This window comes from Paroedura picta, chromosome 17 (genome assembly GCF_049243985.1).
Source record: "Paroedura picta isolate Pp20150507F chromosome 17, Ppicta_v3.0, whole genome shotgun sequence".
Lineage (NCBI taxonomy): Eukaryota > Metazoa > Chordata > Lepidosauria > Squamata > Gekkonidae > Paroedura > Paroedura picta.
Window position 1 is genome coordinate 6,332,557 of NC_135385.1, and position 20,141 is coordinate 6,352,697.

The 20,141-nt window shown below is 53.3% G+C and overlaps 1 protein-coding gene across 2 annotated transcripts; it reads right to left on the bottom strand.

Moving 5' to 3' along the window:
• Positions 1–1,335: 1,335 nt before the first annotated feature.
• Positions 1,336–20,098, bottom strand: ADCY9 (adenylate cyclase 9). Of its 2 annotated transcripts, XM_077316174.1 has the most exons (12): positions 18,298–20,098; positions 15,546–15,718; positions 12,146–12,271; positions 10,153–10,370; positions 9,495–9,597; positions 8,785–8,993; positions 8,115–8,274; positions 7,066–7,214; positions 6,630–6,668; positions 4,439–4,480; positions 2,909–3,659; positions 1,336–2,798 (listed from the first exon to the last, which is right to left on the bottom strand). In XM_077316174.1, the coding sequence occupies exons 1-12, from the start codon at positions 20,081–20,083 to the stop codon at positions 2,571–2,573; spliced, it is 3,984 nt and encodes a 1,327-aa protein (XP_077172289.1). In that variant the 5' UTR covers positions 20,084–20,098; the 3' UTR covers positions 1,336–2,570. The 2 variants fall into 2 exon arrangements, with proteins under 2 accessions (XP_077172289.1, XP_077172288.1); XM_077316173.1 differs by having other exon boundaries at positions 1,336–3,659.
• Between the last annotated feature and the right edge of the window lie 43 nt (positions 20,099–20,141).

Sequence of the window (20,141 nt, forward strand, 5' to 3'; positions counted from 1 at the left end):
AGTGTATCTCCCGCTGCAGAATGGAATCCAGAAAACTCTCAACCAAGGAGAGCCGCATTGAATGCTGCCTCAGTGCAGCGAAGGCCTTGCCCCTCTCAGCATCGCTCCCAAAGAGGCAATGACCCCTGGCCCCACCCTTGGGGGAGAGGAGCAGCTTCCCCAAACTGAGCACAAGCACTCGACACAACTGCAACAAGCCCCAAACAGCGCAGAGGCCTGCTTAGAGGGCCCTCAATTCTCTGCCCACACGACCCACCTGGCAGGGCTTGAAGCAGCTTCCTGCCCCAGCAGATCACAGGCTCCTCCCACTCAGTATGGCCAGCTGCTGGCAACCCCCCAAAACAGAGACTAGCTAGCATTGCTACCTGGGATCCTTCCAGCTGCCCCCTCAGGTACGGAAAGACCAAGCAAGTTTGTTTTCTAAACGACACTGGGCTGGAGCCCCTTCTTCTGCTTCCACGGAGGGAATGCTTGAGCCTGGGGAGCCCCCCTTCCCTTCACACAAGACCTCTCTCTTGCCAGGAGCAAGAAGGGCCCAGCCCCAAAGGAATGGGCTTGACAGGAGAGGAGAGCAGCGTGGAAACGTAGGAGGAGGTTCGGCTCCAAGCCGCTCACCTCGGGGCTTCAATAATCACTGCCCACGTTGAGGGAACAGACAGGGATGGAGGGACAGCCACAGGCAGGGCCCAGAGCTCTCCCTGCTCAGCTCTCCATCCATGCCAGACCTGGTGCTGCTGAGCAACACGGGGGCTTCAGCACGGCTGGGGAAGGTGGTCTCAGCAGCCATTCCAGCTCCGGGGGGAATAGGGGGGCACCGATGCTGCCCTGCCTTCCTCTGCCGTTCTTCTGGGCTGCCAAAACCGGCAGGTCAGGCCAGGACTGATGGAGAAGACTCGGAGCTGCTTCGCTCCCGTGTCTAACCCTAAAGGGCTTCCCCTTGGCATCAGGCTGGTGCCGCTGCAAAAGGAAGGGCAATGACAAAACTAAAGCTGTCTGGCCAGCCCCAAACTGGGGCAGAACAGACAAGATCGCTGAAATTATGACCTTTGAGCATAAGAAGGTACAGGGCAAAAAGTTCTGGGAAACACAAATTCACAAATGCCATCACAAGAGGGTTCAGAGAAAGCGTTTTTTAAACTTTTCGTATTCCAGAGCAGCCAGGTCAGAGTCTTGCAGCAGAAATCGGGTCTTTCGGCACACATGGACTGACGGCAACCTGATGCCCCCCCCACCCCCACCCCCCAAAACCCTCCACTACAACAAATCTGTGCCTCTTTAGGTGCCACCAGGCTCTTCCCTGGCTTCTCTTCAAAAAATCCTCTAGACTTACACAAATGCAGCCAAGGTGTTTTATTCCCCTTCTGCCCCTCAGGGCAGACTTAGGTGTCAACACAGCGTCTTCATCCCACAGTGGGCCACCCTGCTACAGGCAAGCGCAAAGCAGGCCGTGCAAACACATGAGCCCAACAGCCACCGTGGACCTCTGGAGCAGCCGTTCCCGGGAAAGGGTGCTCACGCCCCAAAGCCTGCAGGGAACTGGCACCAACCTGTGCTTCTCGGCCCGACCCGACTTGACCTCCCAGCAGTGGCTACAAAAGAGCAGAAGGGAGCACATGGCCAAAGAGGCAAAAGACTAGGCATGACTTGTAGAGGCCATATAAGCCCCCAGCATCCTCACAAGGACAGACTTAAGGGGAGGAAACTGAGAGATCCACCCAGACAGGAGCAGAAGCGCAAATGGGACACGCAAGGAGGAGAGCGGCTCCCGATAGCCACACGCCCCTGGGCTAGCACCAAGCCCTGTCACTCCTCATGGGCCTGCTTGGCGTAGGGCACGTAACACGCTCCAGTGCGCACAAGGACGCTTGTGTCTGACTACGGCCAAGGGAACAAGTCCATCTACCTTCCCAGACCAGCCTGGCAGGAGACAATCCTGCAGTTTCGCAATTTCTCTTTGCCCCAGAAGTCCCCTCTTACTGGCTCTTCATACGAGTCTCATAAGATAAAAGTAAACGTGCATTTGTCTTTGTTTACATACAAAAGGCTTATTTTATATATATATATTTATATATATATATATATATGTATATTCCCCCCTATGGATCTGCCATAGCCAAAAATAATAGTAATAATAATAACAGCCCCAATACACAATGTTTGTGAGAAACAATACAAATGATATAGCCACGGTTGATCGTCACGTGAACGTATTCATCTCCTCAGCCTAAGGTCTGCCTTTGTGCCTCGGTGCCTAAAGAGGGTGTCCAGCGGAATTTAGCTGAAGGCACTTGTTATCTCCTCTCCGCTGAAAGAACGTGGTCAAGAGAGAGAAGGGCGTTGCCCCGGCATGGCTGTGATCTACCCGGGCAGGGGACAACTCGGCCAGTAAGGAAGTCTCCCCCCTGCCCTCCCCCCTGGGATGGCTGCTCCGAGTTTCCTGGGACGGCGGCGCTCACCCGCTCTGCTCTCCAGGCTGTCACATGCTCCTCGAACTGTTCAGCTTGGTCAGTTCGTTGGCCTCCTCAGGGCCTGACTCCACACAGTCATTCTTCTCCCCGAGCTTACCAAACCTATGCCAATCGTCCAGTTTCACAGACTCTTTGGGGAGCTTCTTGAAATATGGCAAAAATTCCGAGTGATGCTCGTGTGCGTGGGGCGGCTTGTCCGAGTTCTGAACAGAAGGCACCAGGTTGGTGATCTCGTCTGTCGGAGACCTCCCGATGCTGCCGTCCACCTGGACACGGATGTCGGGAGAGATGGACAGCTGGTGGTGGGGAACAATCCCGTTGTCCGTGCACCTGGGGTACAGATAGGTCTTCATCTGACCTTTGCCCTTCACGTTGACCGTCCCCCTGTAATCGAAGTCGTACCCCATTTTGCTCAGCACGCGGTAGCTCTCCTCACTCACCTGCACGCGGCACTCCACCCCCGTGGTGTCCATGCGGCTGGCTATGTTCACCGTGTCCCCCCAGATGTCGTACAGCAGCTTGGTGGTGCCGATGACGCCCGCCGTCAGGGGCCCGTGGTTGAAGCCAATCCTCAGTTTGAAGTTGAACCACAACATGTTGTTGTTGAAGTCGTCCACCACGCGCATCATTTCTTTGGCGAACTCGAAGAGGGTCTGCAGGTGGCCGTGGGGGTTGCTGCTGTCCGGGGGCTGGGAGGCGTCCAGCCCGGAGGCGGCCATGTAGGTGGCTCCGATGGTCTTGATCTTCTCGATGCTGCCGTAGTCCGGCTTGCTCAGGAGCTCATCGAAGTCGCCGATCAGCTCGTTCAGGACGCGGTAGCACTCCTTGCCTCCCTCGTAGTTCTCCTCGTAGAACTCGCTGAAGTTCACGATGCTGGCAAAGATCACTCCGCCGCTGTCGTGGTTCTTGGAGTAGCTCTGGGAGACTTTCAGCTGCTCGGCCACGTGGTAGGGGATGATGTTCCGCAGCAGCCAGTCCGCCTGGTCCCGCATGCTCTGGATCTTCGTGCGGTGGAGGTCGGCCTCCACGTCGCCATGGTAATGGAGGCGGTAGCTGACTTCGAACTCCCGGTTCAAGAACCAGACCAGGAGCAGCAGGAGGAACAAGCCCAGCATCACCTCCTGGCCGATCACGTCTGCTGGCCTCCGGAAGCCCTCGGACGTTGTCCTGTTGCATGGGTCGTTCAGGGAACTAGAGCAGAGCAAGACAGAAAAGGGAGGCAAGCACATGTACTGCTGAAACCACCAGTGGAATTCTTATCTTTTTTAAAAGTCAGATTTCTAGCCATTTCTAGCCATAATAAACCTAGCAATGTTACACGCAGAGCATGAAGCACTCGCCAACGCTAGGAAGGAGAATTTGGGATGTCTGCCAAAAATAAATCCCAGAAAATGCCAGGCCATAAAGGGTCCTCCCTATAGCTAGGATAAGCCTCTCTTTTGAACCAAGCACCCAAATTTAGAGTTGTGCAGGCCCAGCAGGAAACAGAAACATTTTTACAAGGGATGTCTTTTCCCCCACCTCAAGGACCTGTTTTTACTCAAAACGTGTTACATGGAACACCGCCGTCCACTCCCGGGAAACACAGCACCTGAGAATTCCTTCTGTCATGGTGGGCAAGCAATATGTACAGATCTTTTTCTTTAAGTGTAACTTTTTGGCAACAATGAATATGTCATAATGTGTTTAATAACAATTCCCTAAAAGAGTTCAATACTTCAGGGCTATAATTTTAACTTAATATCCAAATACACTATTAGTTCTACATATGGTCATGCGATCCTAGTGTTTCTGTCCAAATAATAACCCCAGTTTTGTTCAGTACAGAATTCATTTGCTCCCTTTATCTCCTCCTCCCCCAACCCCACCTCTCAGGTGGCAACATTTAGGATGTGTGCTAAGGCTGCAATTCTTCCTTTGCCAAAGGGCCCAGCGGTACCCAGAGAAGTCCACAGAATGCTAATGCTGACCTGAAGTTCTGTGCAGCATCGAAAGAGGAGGCTTCCGTGAAGCTAAAAAAGCCAAAGAAAGAACCATGTCAACAATTAAAGGCACATTTCCCCACCTCTTTCTGACTGTGTCCCTGGGCCCTGGCAGCAGCCCAGTCGCCACACCAAGCTCCCCTCTGGCCATGGGATCTCTTCAGATGCTAACCTGTGACTGCTTCCCTGTCTGGAGGACATCTCCAGACTCACCGGGGGCGGAAACACTGGCCACCCCCCGACCCTCAACTGACCGCAGGCGTGTGCTTCTCTACCCAGCTGCCATCTCCACGGAGGGACACTGTGACTGTGCGGCAGCCATAAGCAACGGGCAAACAAGAAGTCATCAGTGCACAACACAAATCTCTGGCCAAAAGTACAAATTGCCAGCAAACGGGCCTCTTTGCCAAGTTCGCCACCGCCCCTGTCAAAAGCGAGGAGTTGCTTGCTCTCCTCTTTTCCGACAACGCCCCTTCCTCTACACAGGGGCAGGGCATCCGAGCCCGCAAATGAAAGGGCCAGTCCGATCCAAGGAGAAGGGCTTGCAGGAGTCTCCTTGGCTGCGATCCCAGCAGGCAGCCGGCAGCATGGCTTCCAGCCCCCAGGGCAGCTAAGGCTTCGGAAGCCAGCCGGTCTGGCTAGACTGCAGCAGGTACAGAAAAACGCCAGGAGTGAGGCAGAATATGCATGTTCCCCCTTGTCCTGCAGTCCCCATTCATTCGTGGGCTCAATTCAAAGGTCGTAGCTCACAAGGAAAGCTCCCACCCAGCCGTCATTCACAGGGGCTTTCTGTGAAAGGTCTCTGGGTGGCATTTTAGCCAGTTCCCAGTGCTGTTTTCCTTATGTATGTTGTGCCATTTATTGCCCCCTCTGCCAGTTTTGCCATCCAATCTCTGCGGCCTTATCGGTATGCTGCAGCTTTTAGTGCACAGATCTCGTTTCAGTTCATTTCCCCCCGTGGGCTCCGTCCATTCACAGTGTCCAATCTACCATTCCCTGTTCCTAGGGAGGGGGTTCTATTGTCCCAGGGCTCTAAGCCGCATTCCTTAACTAGGTGAGAGATCTAGTGACTAAGCCCAGGTAACTCCTGGCATGATATACATCTTTATGCCTCTCTGCTGTAATCTCATGGTCTGTAGATGGAGATGAAGGCGCTTGGCTCAGTACAGAGAGCTGGAATGGATTATATCCGTGTCCTCTCTAGCCCCATTATTCTAGGAATTAAGTTCACTTGGAAAGCCGTCTTGGCAATTCTCGCAAAGTGCCTGTGGAAACTTAGACTGGATGAATGGCAGCAGATTTGGCTTCAATCCACCAGTCAGTCAAAAAGTTGTACAACAGAAAACAAGGTGGGATTACTCCCAGGACCCTGCTCCTCCTCAAGTATTCGCTCTTTTAACAGCAAGACATAATTTGGTTTCCATAAATGAAACAAGAATGGTGAGGAGTAGCTGCCATAAATTTAGTTATGTCGCCACAGCTGTGACTGGCCCCATGAACTGATTTCCTACCACCGTCTCTGTTTCTCTAGCTAATGTAATAAACCTGTACAAAGCCTGGAAGACAAAATTATACATTGTACCTATATAAAATGTTTATGTGAGCTCAGCTTTGATTATAACTGTGCTACAAATCAAAGTTTGCGGGGCATAATTACACAAGTTCCACAAGGGGCGTATCATTTGACCCCCCCCTCCCCCCCAAAAAAGTCACCAAGAGACCCAGTTTGGGTCAGGCACTGGAACCAACAAATGAGGCGCTTCTGGTCTTATCCTCGTGCCAATTTTTCCAGGCCAGAAAGCTTTAAGTCCAAGACATGGGCCCTGCCTTTGAAAGGGTGGCAAGGTCTTCCGGCCTTCCAAGCTTGGTTACATATTTTCTACTGTTGCATTTTTTGAGGCTGGGCGATCTGCCCTTGAGTTTCAGCAAGAAAGGCAGGGCTACCAATGACTGTGAATAAAGAAGCTGAGAGGAGACAACACCAGCACTGGCCCACTGGACACCCAAAACACAAGGAGCTTTAGAAAACTCTGCCTTTGCGAATGAGAAAAGGGACCGTTGTATTTTTGTGAAGGAAACGCAAGACGATTTCCAATTTGGTCTACTGAAGCCTAAGGAAACAGGCTGCCTGTCGGTGACTGCAAAAATTGGGAAGGGTAATAAACATGCCGATGCTTACCTTAAGTTCTGCGCTGAATCCGGGTGGGAGATCACAGGGCTGAAACAGAAACACAGATCATCACGGAGGCAGAAGTATGCGGCATTTCCAAGGAGCCTGCTGCTCTTCAGACCCTCAGGGAAACACACACAGTCCCCATCTCCTCCCCTCTGCTCTGGAGGGAATTTCAAAGTCAAAGTCCGCTGACTAACACGGCAGCGCTCCAGTTAGATAAAAGGAATGAGGAAAGCCCAGCCACTGACCTCCAGAGTTCCATGAAGCTGAACAAGGGCCTCTAGGGAAGGGTGGGGTATAAGTGGGGAAATGAATACACTGATATTCTGGGATTTATAGTCCTCCCTCTTTTCAGAAACTCAGAGCAGCTCCCCCACCCTGGGGTGACAAGTCAGCCTGCAGCAGCACACAGCAAAGTACCAAAATATCTCATAAGGCTCACCTATCTGGGCAGAGGGACACGTAGAGCAAGACGAGCAGGACCACGCCCACAAGAGTGGCCAGAGATGACCTCATCCAAGAGCTGAGCTGGCAGAAGTTACAGTACTGGACAATAGTGATCAGGACGGCACAGCACAGGAACATCGTGCACTGCGGCGAGCAGAAAGGAGAAGCCCCTATCAGCGTCCACCCCGGGCTTCAAACAACCAGGCGGGGAGGAAAGGACTTCCCTCAAAAGACGCAACCCTTACACAGGAAGCCCTTCGCTGGCCCCAGGGCCAATCGGATGAGGGCTTCTGGCAGGACTGCCCCAGAGGAAGCTCATCGTCCAAAGGTCCCCTGTAGCAGGGGCAGTCAACCTGTGGTCCTCCAGATGTCCATGGACTACCATTCCCATGAGCCCCTGCCAGCATTTGGAGGACCACAGGTTGACTACCCCTGCCCTGGAGAACCGCCCCCCCCACGCACACCCATTTTCAAATAGAAGTGTGAATCTGAGACTCTGGACCTCAGCCACCTGCCCCCAGCCCTTCCAGTAAGCACACCCAGCCAGCTTTCTGGAGGGTCCTGCTGACCAGAGACTTCCACCCCAAAGTTTGCTAAGTGAGCCAGAAATGGACAACACAAGAGTCCTTCCCGTCAGGCAAGAGTCTAGCTGCTATGAAAGCTTGGCTGTGTAATCAACAAGGAGCCTGGCATATCCACAGCAACCAAATATGCTGAGCATTCAGCGAGTATTGATGCCTCCAGGGTTCTCCGAGTAGGGTAAGCCGAAAGAAGGGAGCCACTTGTCCAAGACTTCTGCTACCCCCAAGGAACTTCCCCTCTGTCTGACGTGCGTCACCTCAAGGAAGAGTGCCATGCCTGGTAACCCTGAACAAGGAGGGCGCCCTCAAGGTGCATAGGGGGCTTGTTCACACCAGTCATCTGCCTGCCCTTCCAGAGGAGACTCAGAGGGAGGGGAGGAGCGGGAGCAGGAGCAGGAGCAGGAAGGAACGGCACTGGACCAAAAACGCACCAGATCCCGGGACTCTGCACGGAGCGACTTACGTAGATGTTGTTTTCAAACTCAGAGGTGAAGTGCGAGAAGACGGCAATGGCCGGGAGGGAGATCAGAATGGCTCCGATAAAGTGTCGCGGCAGCCAGCCGGCAATCATCCCCAGCAGTCGTCTGGTACAAGCCATCACATCCTCCAAGAAGAACACCATTCTGGAAAGCACACACAGAGACATGCAGGAGAGCTCTCCCAGCCTCCTCTGCTCCGTCCATGAGACGACTGCACCCCAGAGAGACAGAGTCAAGGATGGAAGGCCCCTCCTGGCTAGAAGCGTGTCAATGTCCTCATCGTCACCAGCACCCACAGCCCCGCTTCAACCCAGCCCACAGCTTTCGGGGCGAAGAGACTGAGCGTTCACCTGCCACAGCCAAACAGGGCAGCAAGGACCCCTTCCGCCCCCAGCTCTCTCCCTTCCCCTTCCTTCCTCCCACACCAGACATGAGAGGCAGCAAAGCTAACTAGGCCGTGATCTTGAGTTATGCCTTAAAGCTGGTGGTGCTTGACCTGACCAGGACCACTGGAACGAAGGACACATTTGGTGGGTGACTGAAGTGCCAGCTTTCCAGGCACTGTGCCATCTGTAAACCCTGTAAGGGCAGGTCTTTCCCCAGGAGTGTCCAAAGAGCAAGTCAGAGGGCTAGGCTCAGATTTGCCCGATTTACCTAATGGAGACCAAAAGGGACAGCATCTCTAGCAGTACAGCGACGACAACCACGGCCAATGCTGCGGGCGGAGGAGGGGAGGCGGTCATCCCGTGTCTCAGGAAGCAGGTGACGGACAGGATGAGGAAGACAACGGCGGACAGGAACACGTCCAGGAGGGAGCTGAAGGTGGCACTGGCAAAAGTCTTCACTGGTGCGTTCCTTATGACCTGTCAGAAGCAGAAGAGGGGGGCTGAAGGTTTTCCTTGCACCGTTTTGCCCCTATCCCAGGGGATCCTACCACAACTTTTGTGTCTGCATCCTACTCCTCCACCCCCCAAGTAATGGGGCCTGCTCTTAACACCTCCATGAAAGCTGTTCCTGTAAAACAGTCCTTATTTTGCAATACTGGGCCACATCCAATATAAATCTCTACACAACCCACTGGGTCGCAGTAAGAGTTGAGCTGAGGCTCTTTGCAGTTCTATTATTATCTCATGTTATTGTTATTATCCTGTTAATTGTTTCCTGTAAACTGTCCTGAGCCTTTGGGGAGGGCGATATATAAATATAATAACAGACTGTACCAATGGCAGGCCATTGTGTCCCTGGGTTTTAATTCCCCCCCCCCCAGCCTCACAGTTAACATGTAAGAACTGTCTAATCTGTTCCATAGTTCTGAGTGCCAAAACCTAAAAGTGAAAACACAGAGCAAGCAGGCAGAAACACACCTCTTCTTGATAGCTGCTCCTATAGGCCATCTCCAAATCCTGATCCAGGAAATTCAGGCTCAGTTTGTTGATGGGCGGTTTAAAAAAATAATCTTTCATCAAGCTAGGAGAGAGATTGACAATGTGTTTAGTACATTTTTGAACACAAGAAGGCACTATGTAAATTTACTTATTACACAGGCTCCAAAATAAAATGCATTTCTCTTCTGGGAAACTGACTATCCGTTCACTTTCCCCCTTGATCCTTCTGCTCTTGATATACCCGGGCCAGCAAAGCAGAGGAAAGGAATCAGCACCCTTTGAAATCAGCCCTCAAGGCTTCCACAGGGACGCACTGTTTCTTACCAGTGGGGCAAGACAGGGACTCGGCCCAAACCCCAAGAAGACAGGAATCACCACGATGCACCAATTGCAACGAAGAAATCATACCGCACCCTCCAGCCTTCCAAACCCTTTCCCAGTGATCCTTGCCACCACCCTGGGCACACTGACACTCAGAGCCACCACAGCTCAGCAGCGCTCAACGGCCGTGGTGCAAAGTACAGCGGGGGACAGAAACAGCGACGGGACTTGAGCCAGGAGTGCTGTGGGCCTTAAGGAAGCTGAGAGAGGCCTCTTGCCGGTGCAGCCTGGAAACTGGCGGCTGGCTCCTCCTCACCTGTCTTCTTTAATCACATCCACAAAGTGAGCGTCCGTCTTCTCTCGGATGTTTTTGAACCTCAAGGGCAGGAGAGCCGACTGATCCAGGCTCACCCCGGCCCACCTCCCTTTCTCCTGCAACATCTCACACAGCGATGTTTGGCTATTGCTCAGCTTCTCTTCCAGCGGAGGACTCAAGAGTCCGTTCTGGGCCTTCGGGCTGCATCCCGCAGGACCCTGAGTCAGGGCAGAGGAAAGGGAAGAAGAACACAGCAGAAAAGTCACGGACGGCATGGTAATCGTTTGGACCAAATTAGCAACTTTCCATAATCACCCCTTCTCAGTCCCCTCCCTCCCAAGCACTTATGGAGATCTGAGGGCTGAATGGGAGGGGAGAAGCAGGAAGTGAAAAATGTAGTCGGGACCAATCCTACGGCCTTGAATGCATCTCAGCATGAAAAACTTTGCGATTTGTACATTTCTGAATGGGACGGCCACGTGGGACGGCCAAGCATGACGCAGTGGGGGAGACTCTTCAGGGCAGGCCGATGAAACCTCTTGCTCTGAAACAGCCCTAGCACATCCAACAATTATCTTAAGACGGGAGAGAAGTTGGGCATATATTTACAAAACATCACATTCTTTATGACTCTGAACACTTTGCCAGCATTTCTTATCGCATCTGCCTCTCCAGCGAGTTCCAGGGCCGCACTGGCTGAATCTCACCTCCCCAGCTGCCCTCTGAAGTGCACTGCGGCAAAGAGCCTGCTCCTTGGCCACGGTCAGGCTGGAAGCCAAGAGGGACTTCCTCCTGGATGCCCTCCAGGCCCAGGCCTCTTCCGGCTCCCAAAGTCACAGGCACCCTCGAATTGGGGACAAGACAAACTACAGCCCGACATGCAATGAACCGTCATGATTCATTCAGACGGGAACAGCTGCGGCGAGGCACTTTGCAAAGAGACCCCCCACTTCCGGAGCCTGAATGTTCAAGTGTTCATTTAACGAGCACCTGCAGCAGGACAGCACAAGCAAGGTTCTTCTGCACACACAAGGATTAAGCGGAAAGCCAAAGGAGGCACAACAACAGATGCACTCAGTTTGGAGCATTCATGACCTGTTCTGCCACAGGGTCCTGTTGTCCTTTTCCTCAGGTTATTTTGCCTTATTTATGCATTAGGGGAAGGAAGCATTTCAGGGCTTGTTTCAGAGGGTCACCTGAACAACTAGACTCAAATTTAGACACTTTGAAGGCTTTTAGCTTTCAAAAAGTGAACAATGAAGTGAGTAATTCATAGAATTACACAGAGAGTGGAAAAAGAATCCTCTTCCTGTCTCTTCTGCCGTGCGAGCACTCAGGGTCACCCAATGAACCCGACGTGCAGCAGAATTGGAGCAAGACAAAGGACTCCTTCACCCAGGACAGGACTACCTTCCTCGAGCCCCCCTGCTGCCAGAGGCAGGGATGGCCACGAGCACAGATGGTCCACGCCCCCAGGGAAACGGGGAGTAGGCAATAAGTCACAGCCGTTATGCCTCAGGGCTCAAGAACAGTGTGTGCCTTGAGGCATCCATTGTCTGCTGGTGGCAGCAGCAGAAGAGGGCTTTGTCCATCTCACTGGCTTCCCAGAGACATCTGTTAAGCTGTCAGGTGCCAGACTAGCTGGGCCTCCGATCTGACCCAGCAGCCCTCTTCATACGGTCTTGTACACCTGAAGAGTTCTGACTCTCCCAGACAGAGGCAAGTGCAGCTTCTGGAAACGATGCTAATCCTGCTAATGGGACATCAGTCACAGCCCCCCCCCCCCCCCAAGGATGGGACCGTTCCCACCAGCAGAGCACACCTTTCTTGCCTCTGCTTTAACGCCCTCCCCCAAATGCTGAGGCAGGATGGGGTCGGAGGCAAGAACGCTGCACACCACAGGGAGAAATCACCCTACCCACGGAATGATTACATCTGTTTGCTCATCAACGACAGAACGACAACCGGATTCTGGGGCTTGGGAATTACTCACAGTGGCCAGCAGAAGAGAACACGCGAGGAGGTTTTTGTGTTCCTCCTGGCATCCATTTTGGATAGCTGCTTCCTCTATACTCGCTGGGCAGCCAGGGGCCAAGGGGACGCTGCATGAAGGGCACACCTGGAAACCGAAAAGGAACACCCAGAAATCATTCGTCGTCTTCTCATAACTGGCCCGTGGCTAACATTTCACTGACATCTCCACATCGTATACATTTCAGGACTGAACAGGCTCACGTCCATGGGATGTTGTCAACTGGGGAGGCCATTTCCCCTCCTTAAAACACTAATACAATACGGCAAAGAGGGGAATCACAGCAGGTGGCACGAGGCCTGACTTCCAACCCAGATAAGACTGCGGTGTTGTGAGTGCACAAGAGTCCCATCAAGGAATTAAATCAGGTCGTGACGCAAGGGATTGCATTCCCTCTGGAAAATCAGGCCCACTCCTTAGGGGCATTAGTAGACCCACCGCTGCACATTCCTCGTTCCTTCTGTGGCCCCCAGAGCTTTCGCCAATAATGGTTGTGGGTCGTTTGACCCGCTGTCTCACGCCTTGTCATCCAGGGAAGTCATGTGCAAAAATTATCCCACAGCTCAGTGTTTTCTTTCTGGTTCATGTTTTATGAGCCCAATGGGAATAACTTTTAAAAATTCAAAATCTTTCTGGATCTAAATTTCAAGAGTGCCTTTTTACCCCCGAGCTGAAATGAAACAGCAAGTTTGGGGCATTATGTTAGGCTGGAAACATCCAGATGCATCTCTCTGAGGATCTGAATCTTGAGGCGAAACAACAACTCATGAATGCAGATATACAATGAAACATTCAAATATCAAGCCCTTTGTCAAAACAAGACACATAAACTCTGTGGCTGTCTCTGCTCCAAGCTTTACACTGCCAAGTCTAAGACTCTGCACCACCTGGAAGTGTGTTCCTAAAGAACAAATCCTAACACGACGCCAGAATTCCTTAGCAGGGATTTGCCATGTTGGAGGCTGAGGCCGCTCCAGCCAACTGGAAGCGAGGCACTGACAGCCCAGTGGAAGGAAACTATCCCATCATTGGTTTTGATGGACACTTCTCCCCTTTCAGTCAAAACAACACCGAGCCGAGAAATTGAATCATGGGGTGAAACAACAGATGGGAGAACAGCGTTAGCTGTCCTGGAGCCCGTGCATCTCTGAGCTCAACCTACTACATACATCAGCGATATGAACAACAGCTTCGAAATTTGCTGTATTCGAAATGTCCCTCTAACGCTCCCAAGAGCTGCAACAGGTGGTATCCTCAAGGAGCCATCTGCACCGGGGGGAGGGGGGGCTGCCAACGATACAGAGCTTTTCTGCATACATATCCTCTCAGACTTCACGCTGATTAGCCTGTGCAAAAGAGGACTAAGATTCTGCAAGCAATCACGGGAAGCCTTTAAATAGGTGGCTACCACACCTCACTGGAAAGTCTTTAGATTTGTTGAGCGCCTGAAGGTAAAGAGGGGAGAAGTCTTTTAGCAGGCCCAAATCAACTGAACTCCATGGCCTAGAATCATGAATAACTGTTGGAAGGGACCCCCTGGGTCATCTATTCCAACCCCTCACACAATGCAGGACACTCACAACCCTCTCGCTCACCCACTGTCACCTGCCACCCCCTTGAGCCTTCACAGAATCAGCCTCTCCATCAGATGGCTCTCCAGCCTCTGTCTAAAAATCTCCAAAGATGGAGGAAGCCTGTTCCACCGAGAAACCGCTCTGTCAGGAAGTTCTTCTGGATGTTTAGACGGAGTTCCTTTTGCATTAATTTCATCCCATCGTTTCTGGTCCATTCCTCTGGGGCAAGCGAGAACAACCCTGCCCCATCCTCTACACGGCAGCCTTTTAGGTACCTGCCAGCCACCCTGCTCAGTTCTAGTTCTTTGACCTTCACGGAGGGATCCAACATTGCATCGCTGGCAACATCACACACCTCTGGCACAGGAAACAGCGAAGGCCTCTGTGCTTGTGGCACTTCTGCCCATTCTGGCTGCGTGCAAGTCAAGGTGATGGAGCTCCCCTTTGAAGGGCCACAAGGACCGGGATGCAACCGTCTGTAGGGTCACCCCCTCCCATACAAAGCAGCCCCATCACTGAAGGAAAGCAAAGAACGAAGCCCGCAAATAAATGACCGCTGCTGAGAAGTCTTTGCCCCCTGACAGTTTGGCTAAATCGGAGGCCAGGTACCACGGACGCCCGGAACGAGCCATTCAGTTTGCTGGGAGAGAGACAGATGCTCGGCTGGATGTTGCCCCTTAAGCTGCTTTTATTCCGAGTTATTTCACAGTTTTATCCCCTGTACTCTCCTGAATTGCACTGGCATCATTTCAATCGTCTGCTGTTCTTCCATGCCACGGATCATAACCGTTTTCTCCTCTCGAGTCCAGGGACAAATTAAATTCCTGGCAGAGGGCCTCTCTCACTGGGACAAGTTTCAGACTAAGAACGGTTGCCATCATATATACTTTGCAAAATACTGGAGAAAATAATGAACGATGCTTTCCAAATGCATGAAATGATAGGACTCCCTCTGTGGCTCAGAACTCTCTCTGCAGGGGTAGGCAACCTGTGGTCCTCCAGATGTCCATGGACTACAATTCCCATGAGCCCCTGCCTGCATTTGTGAACTCGTGGTTTAAAATGTGAAAGCAAGAGCTCCCCCCCATCACCACCCCCGGCTGTTCAGAGCAGCAGTACTTCTCAGGTCTTTCCAGGCTGAGTCAAGGTACAGGGACTGCGGCCCAAAGCTCCAATATGGGTGCCCACATCCGGATGGCTGTGGTCGTTTCTCCCAGTCTTTCACTTAACAAATGCAGAACCGAACTGCAAAGGAATAGACTGTTTATTTTTCCTTCTTTGGGAACTCACAGCAATCAACACAGCTGCATATTTTCCAGCATTTCCCCCCTGTCAGCTAACTAAGCTGTTGTTCTGCTCCAACTCCAACAATGTTTTTTCCTGGGGAAAGAGGAACACGCTGGCCTTTGATAATTAAACAGTTTGAAAATCAGGAATAAACACAGTGAAGACAAGCCAAACACAGATATCCCATATATATGCATTTGAAGCACAAGAACACAGAGCAGTCGGATTGAAGATCTTCCAACCAATGACGAGGCTGGGTCTGTGTTTCGGTTAGCATGTGGGAGACTGGGCTTCAGCGCCCCACGCAGCCGTGGAAGTTTTCTGAGTGGCCTTCGGCTAGTCACCCACCCCACCTAACCTGCCTCTCGTGATGGCCAGGCCAAAATGAGAAAAGGAGACCCTGGCCTTGGGGAAAGGCTGGGATCCAATGAACTGAGTTTCTGAAACCCTGTTCCTAGCTAAGCATCACAACAGAAGTGTGAGGAATGTATTTGACCAACCTTGTTTTTCTCTGGTGGCCTGCCACCCTTGGCCAAGTCGCCGACATTCTCCACGGAAGAGGCTCCCTGTAACTTCCTTCTGTCCCCTGCTTCAAGGCCCGGAAGTAGAGTCTGTGAGCAGCTGCAAAGGGGATCCTTAACTTTCAAGCCAGATATCAAGAATGTTTTCATGCCTATGGGAAAGTTATGGTCAGAACAGCAGAAACGGGTCTTCTGTCTACCTCACTGTAGAGGCTCTTTCCACACACAGAATCTGCATAAATAATGCTACCTGCTACTAGCGCCAGCAGAGTCAGCTGCTTACACCACCAGCTCCTCCTTCTAGAATCAGAATTAGGCCTTATCCTTGGGCAACAGAACAAGTATTTCATAAGTTGCTAGGCTAACCCTTGCAGAGCTGTATGTTCCTCGGCCTCTCCTCTAATCCTTCCTTTAAAAACTCACACGCGCACCCGAATGGCCTCCTTGTATAATAAATACACTGCCTGACAGCCTTTAAGTGCTACTGCTGTTCATTAGTCAGTTGTTGAGCTTTAAAAGCTCTATATCTTATGAGAAATGGAAAGCTGGCAAGGCTGTTCCATTCCCCTGCAAAAGAGTGAGCAAAGAAGCACGCAGCCCCTCCATCCTCCTTCATGCAGCAACAGTTGCATCAGCACTGAGTAATGAAGGCAGCCCAAGTCTTTCAAGAGAAGAAAGTGACTCACTCGTCAAATTAAGACACTTCCAGTATATCTAAGACTCTAAGGCTTCAAGCAGAATCTAATGGGGATTTAGCCTCGTTTCATTCAGGGGTGCGGGGACTTGCTTCATAAAATGCACACACAGAATATTTCAATACACAGGAACTGTCTTGACCAGGGTCTCTTGACTCATTGTAGACCCTCTTGTTTTCTTGGGTTGGACTGAATCTACACAGAGGCTGTTCAAGGGGCCCAGTTCTCTTTCAGCTATCTGAGTTATATTTGTGGTGGTGCTGTGACACAATATAAAAGTCAGGCCAATTCAAAGCTTCCCATAAAATAAGGGCTTTTACTTTAGCCATATACATTTAACCAGAGGAGAACCTGCAATCTGGAATGAAAGTTTATGACAAACACACGTGTAAAAAAGTTCATCTTTTCATAGCGATACACTCCTCTGGATCTAGCAGGCTTCCGGTTCCTTTGAAGCGTCATACTTTTGCCACTAAGTGAAGCCAAGAGATCCAAGTCCAGTCCTTAAAGGTTTTCCATAAAGGCCACGTTCATAGAGCACTGCCTGCCCAAATTATCCCAGAATGGGGAAGAGTTATTAAATATAGAAGAAATGCCCTGGCATTGTTCTGGAAATACGCTGGGCATCTCCTGCGCTTCAGGCAGTGAAATCAGCAATAAGCACGGGGATTTCTCCAAACAAAGAAAACCAACACGCTGGCCAACTGGCATCCCTAAAGAATTCATACACTATTCCAAATATAGATGGCCTTCGCTGCCTGTGGAAAAGGAAAGCTCCTTCACGCACTGCACAGGGCTGAAAATGCTGCAGACAGCTGCTCCTCCAGGAAAGGCAGGACTTGCCAGCCTGGCCTTAGGGAGACGGAGTGTTTTGATTTCCTGCCATTTTCCACTCCGGGCCCTGGCCCTTTATTCTCAAAAGCCCAGTAATTTCACCATCCCCTCACACTCTGATCTTGCCTACAGTTTAAAAGCAAAATTTAAAATGTGCAAAACCCGAAGGCATTAAGATGATGTCAAATCCTTCCATTTGGGTCTCATTTTGCCTTTCATCTGGTCCCCAGGTTCGCGAGATGCAGGAGCTGATATTTTTATCCATTTGTCTTTACAGCAAATTATTAAAAGTGTGGACAGAAAATAATTGGCACACCTTCTTTCCACAAGTATTTCTTCTAGTGCTGGCAACAAGTTTGCAGTTATCAGAAATCTTTTTTGATGCTAACCACAAAGGTGAATGGGTTATTTACACAACTGTAACTTACTGTATATCTAGCAAACATTGTTTTCCTTGTGAATCCAGAAAAGGGAAACAGCAAAGAAGCATACATTTTATTTAACATGCCAATATGAAAGCAGCTTGCTACTCACCTTTCCCGAGCAATTTAAAATTAAAAACCACTATAACCAACTGCCTCTTAAAATTAAAAACCACTATAACCAACACATGAAAATATAAGCCTTCACAACAAGTTGTCATGCTCTAAACCAGTTGTTCCCAACCTTTTTATCACCGGGGACCGGTCAACGCTTGACAATTTTACTGAGGCCTGGGAGGAGGGTAGTCTTTTGCCGAGGGACGTCGCTGCCGCCTGAGCCCCTGCTCCACTTGCTTTCCCGCCAGCGCCCCTGACTTCCCGCTGCCCACAGCAGCTGCGCAGTGCCACGCCGAGGGGGAGCCCCAGCAATGGCGGCCGCTGGAGAGCACCAAAGGGGAGCCAGCAGCAGAGTGGCAGGGCAGCCCCCGAGGCAGCAGCCGGGGAGGAGGGTGAGGAGGAGCTGCAGCCGACTGATCTACGTACCGACTGATCTACGGACCAGTCCCAGTCTCCAGACCGGGGGTTGGGGACCACTGCTCTAAAGTATTTGCCATGCAAATCGCTCTTCAACAGGGGTATGTACAGAACAGGTTTAGGGGCAGAACTCAAAAGTGCAGACTCCAGATTTCTATCATTTGCATAGCAGGAGTCTGAAGCTATGAGAAAGAATACAAACCAAACTTTTTAAAACCAAGATTCAGACAAAGGAAACGCGTTTACCTTTTAGCTGGTCTGACACCACGCTTTGGCCAACTCGCTCAATGACCTTCCCGTCCTCCATCTCATAACGGTCATCCAGGTATTTTGCCGTCGCCTCGGAAATGTGGACCTTCCCGGCAACACCCAGTTGCTCCATCAGGTTGGCCAAGTTGACATCGTTGGACCACACGTCGAACTTAAACCGGCGCATTCCCAGGATGCCGCACAGCACAGTCCCGGTGTGCACGCCCACCCGCATGTTCACCATCTCCTTCTTTTCCTGGCAGAACTGTTCAATGGCCTTGATCATGCCCAGGCCCATCTCGATGCAGCAGTAGGCGTGGTCCTCTCGCGGCTCGGGGCACCCCGCCACGCAGTAGTAGCAGTCGCCCAGCGTGCTGATCTTCTCGCACTTGGTGTCCTCGCACAGCCGGTCGAAGCGCCCAAAAAGGTCGTTCAGGAGGCCCACCAGGGCGTGGGCGGACTTGTTGGCGCTCATTTTGGTGAAGCCCACGATGTCGGCGAAGAGAATGCTGACGGGCTCGATCTGCTGCATCTTGAAAGGGCGGAAGACGATGGGGCTCTTCTGCAGCGAGGGCTTCTTCTTGCGGCTCTTGGGGCTGGAGGTGGAGTGGCGCTTGGCGGAGTTCTCGCTCTCGTCGTCCCCCTGCCTCATGAGGTCGTCGGCGATGATCCTGGGCATGACGGAGTGGATCATGCGCTCCTTGAGGGCCTTCTCCACCTCCAGGTCCTTGCCGTGCATGATGGACTGGCCCACCTTGAGGAAGGTGCTGCGGGAGCGCACCTCGGACATGATGAAGAGGTGGACGCCGGTGGCGTGCAGGCACAGGTGCAGCAGGGCCCTGGCCAGGAGCTCCCAGTGCGCGGGCGGCGCCTCCGGCCCTCCGGCCCAGCAGCCCCCGCCGCCGCCCCCGCCGCGGGGGTCGCGTCGGAAGAGGAAGGCGAGGGTCTCGAAGAGGGCGGAGTAGGCGAGGCCCAGGCCCAGGCTCAGGTAGAGCGGCAGGCGCAGCACGGCGTAGAGCAGCAGCAGGGCCGGCGTGCCCATGGCGAAGCCGCCGGCGGGCGAGAGGCCGAGGCCGGGCCCGGGGAGCTGCGGGGCCAGCGCCAGACCCAGCAGCAGCAGCGCCAGCGCCAGGGCGGCGGCGCCGGCGCGGCGGGCGTAGCGGCGCGAGAAGGTGAAGGCGAAGAGCGCCAGGCAGCCCCCCGCCGCCCCCGCCCCCGCCCCCGCCGCCAGCCCCGCCGCCGCCGCCCCCCCGCCGCGACCCCCGCCCCCGCCGCCGCCCCCCAGCAGCGCGGCCCAGAGCAGGCAGGCGCCCGCCGCGTAGCCCAGCGCGAAGCGGAAGCGGCGCCGCGCCTGCGGGAAGCAGCGCTCCAGGCAGGCCTCCTCCAGCGTGCCCGAGTCGAAGCGCGGGTCCCACCACCGCCGCGACGCCCGCTCGAACAGCGCCGGGAAGCCCCGCCGGCCCCGCCGACCGCGCCGCACGCCCCCCGCTGGCCCCGACCCGGACCCCGACCGAGCAGCAGCAGCAGCAGCAGCAGCAGGAGGCGCGGGCGGCGGGGGCGGCGGCGGAGGGTCTGGGGCCTGCGGGGGCGGAGGGGCCTGCGGGGGCCGGGGTCGCGGGGCCGGGCCGGGGCTCCCCGCCTGCAGCCGCACCGTCACGCTGCCGCTGTCCCCGCGCGAGTCGCAGCTCACCTCCGTGCTCAGCGGCCGCCGACGGGGGAGCAGCGCCGCCGCCGCCGACGAGGAGGAGGAGGACGCAGAGGAGGCCGCCGCCGCCGCCGCCATGGCCCCCCCGCCCCGCCCGGTCAGGCCCGGCCCCCCCCGCCGCCGCCGCCGCCCCCCC

Excerpts from the sequence above, each read along its gene's own strand:
- ADCY9 (XM_077316173.1), bottom strand. The coding sequence starts at position 20,083 with ATGGCGGCGGCGGCGGCGGCCTCCTCTGCGTCCTCCTCCTCCTCGTCG. Across the intron at positions 8,994-9,494 it reads GGAGCAGCTATCAAGAAGAG|GTCATAAGGAACGCACCAGT; the intron begins GTGTGTTTCTGC and ends TGCTTCTGACAG. Across the intron at positions 4,481-6,629 it reads GATTCAGCGCAGAACTTAAG|CTTCACGGAAGCCTCCTCTT; the intron begins GTAAGCATCGGC and ends TGGCTTTTTTAG.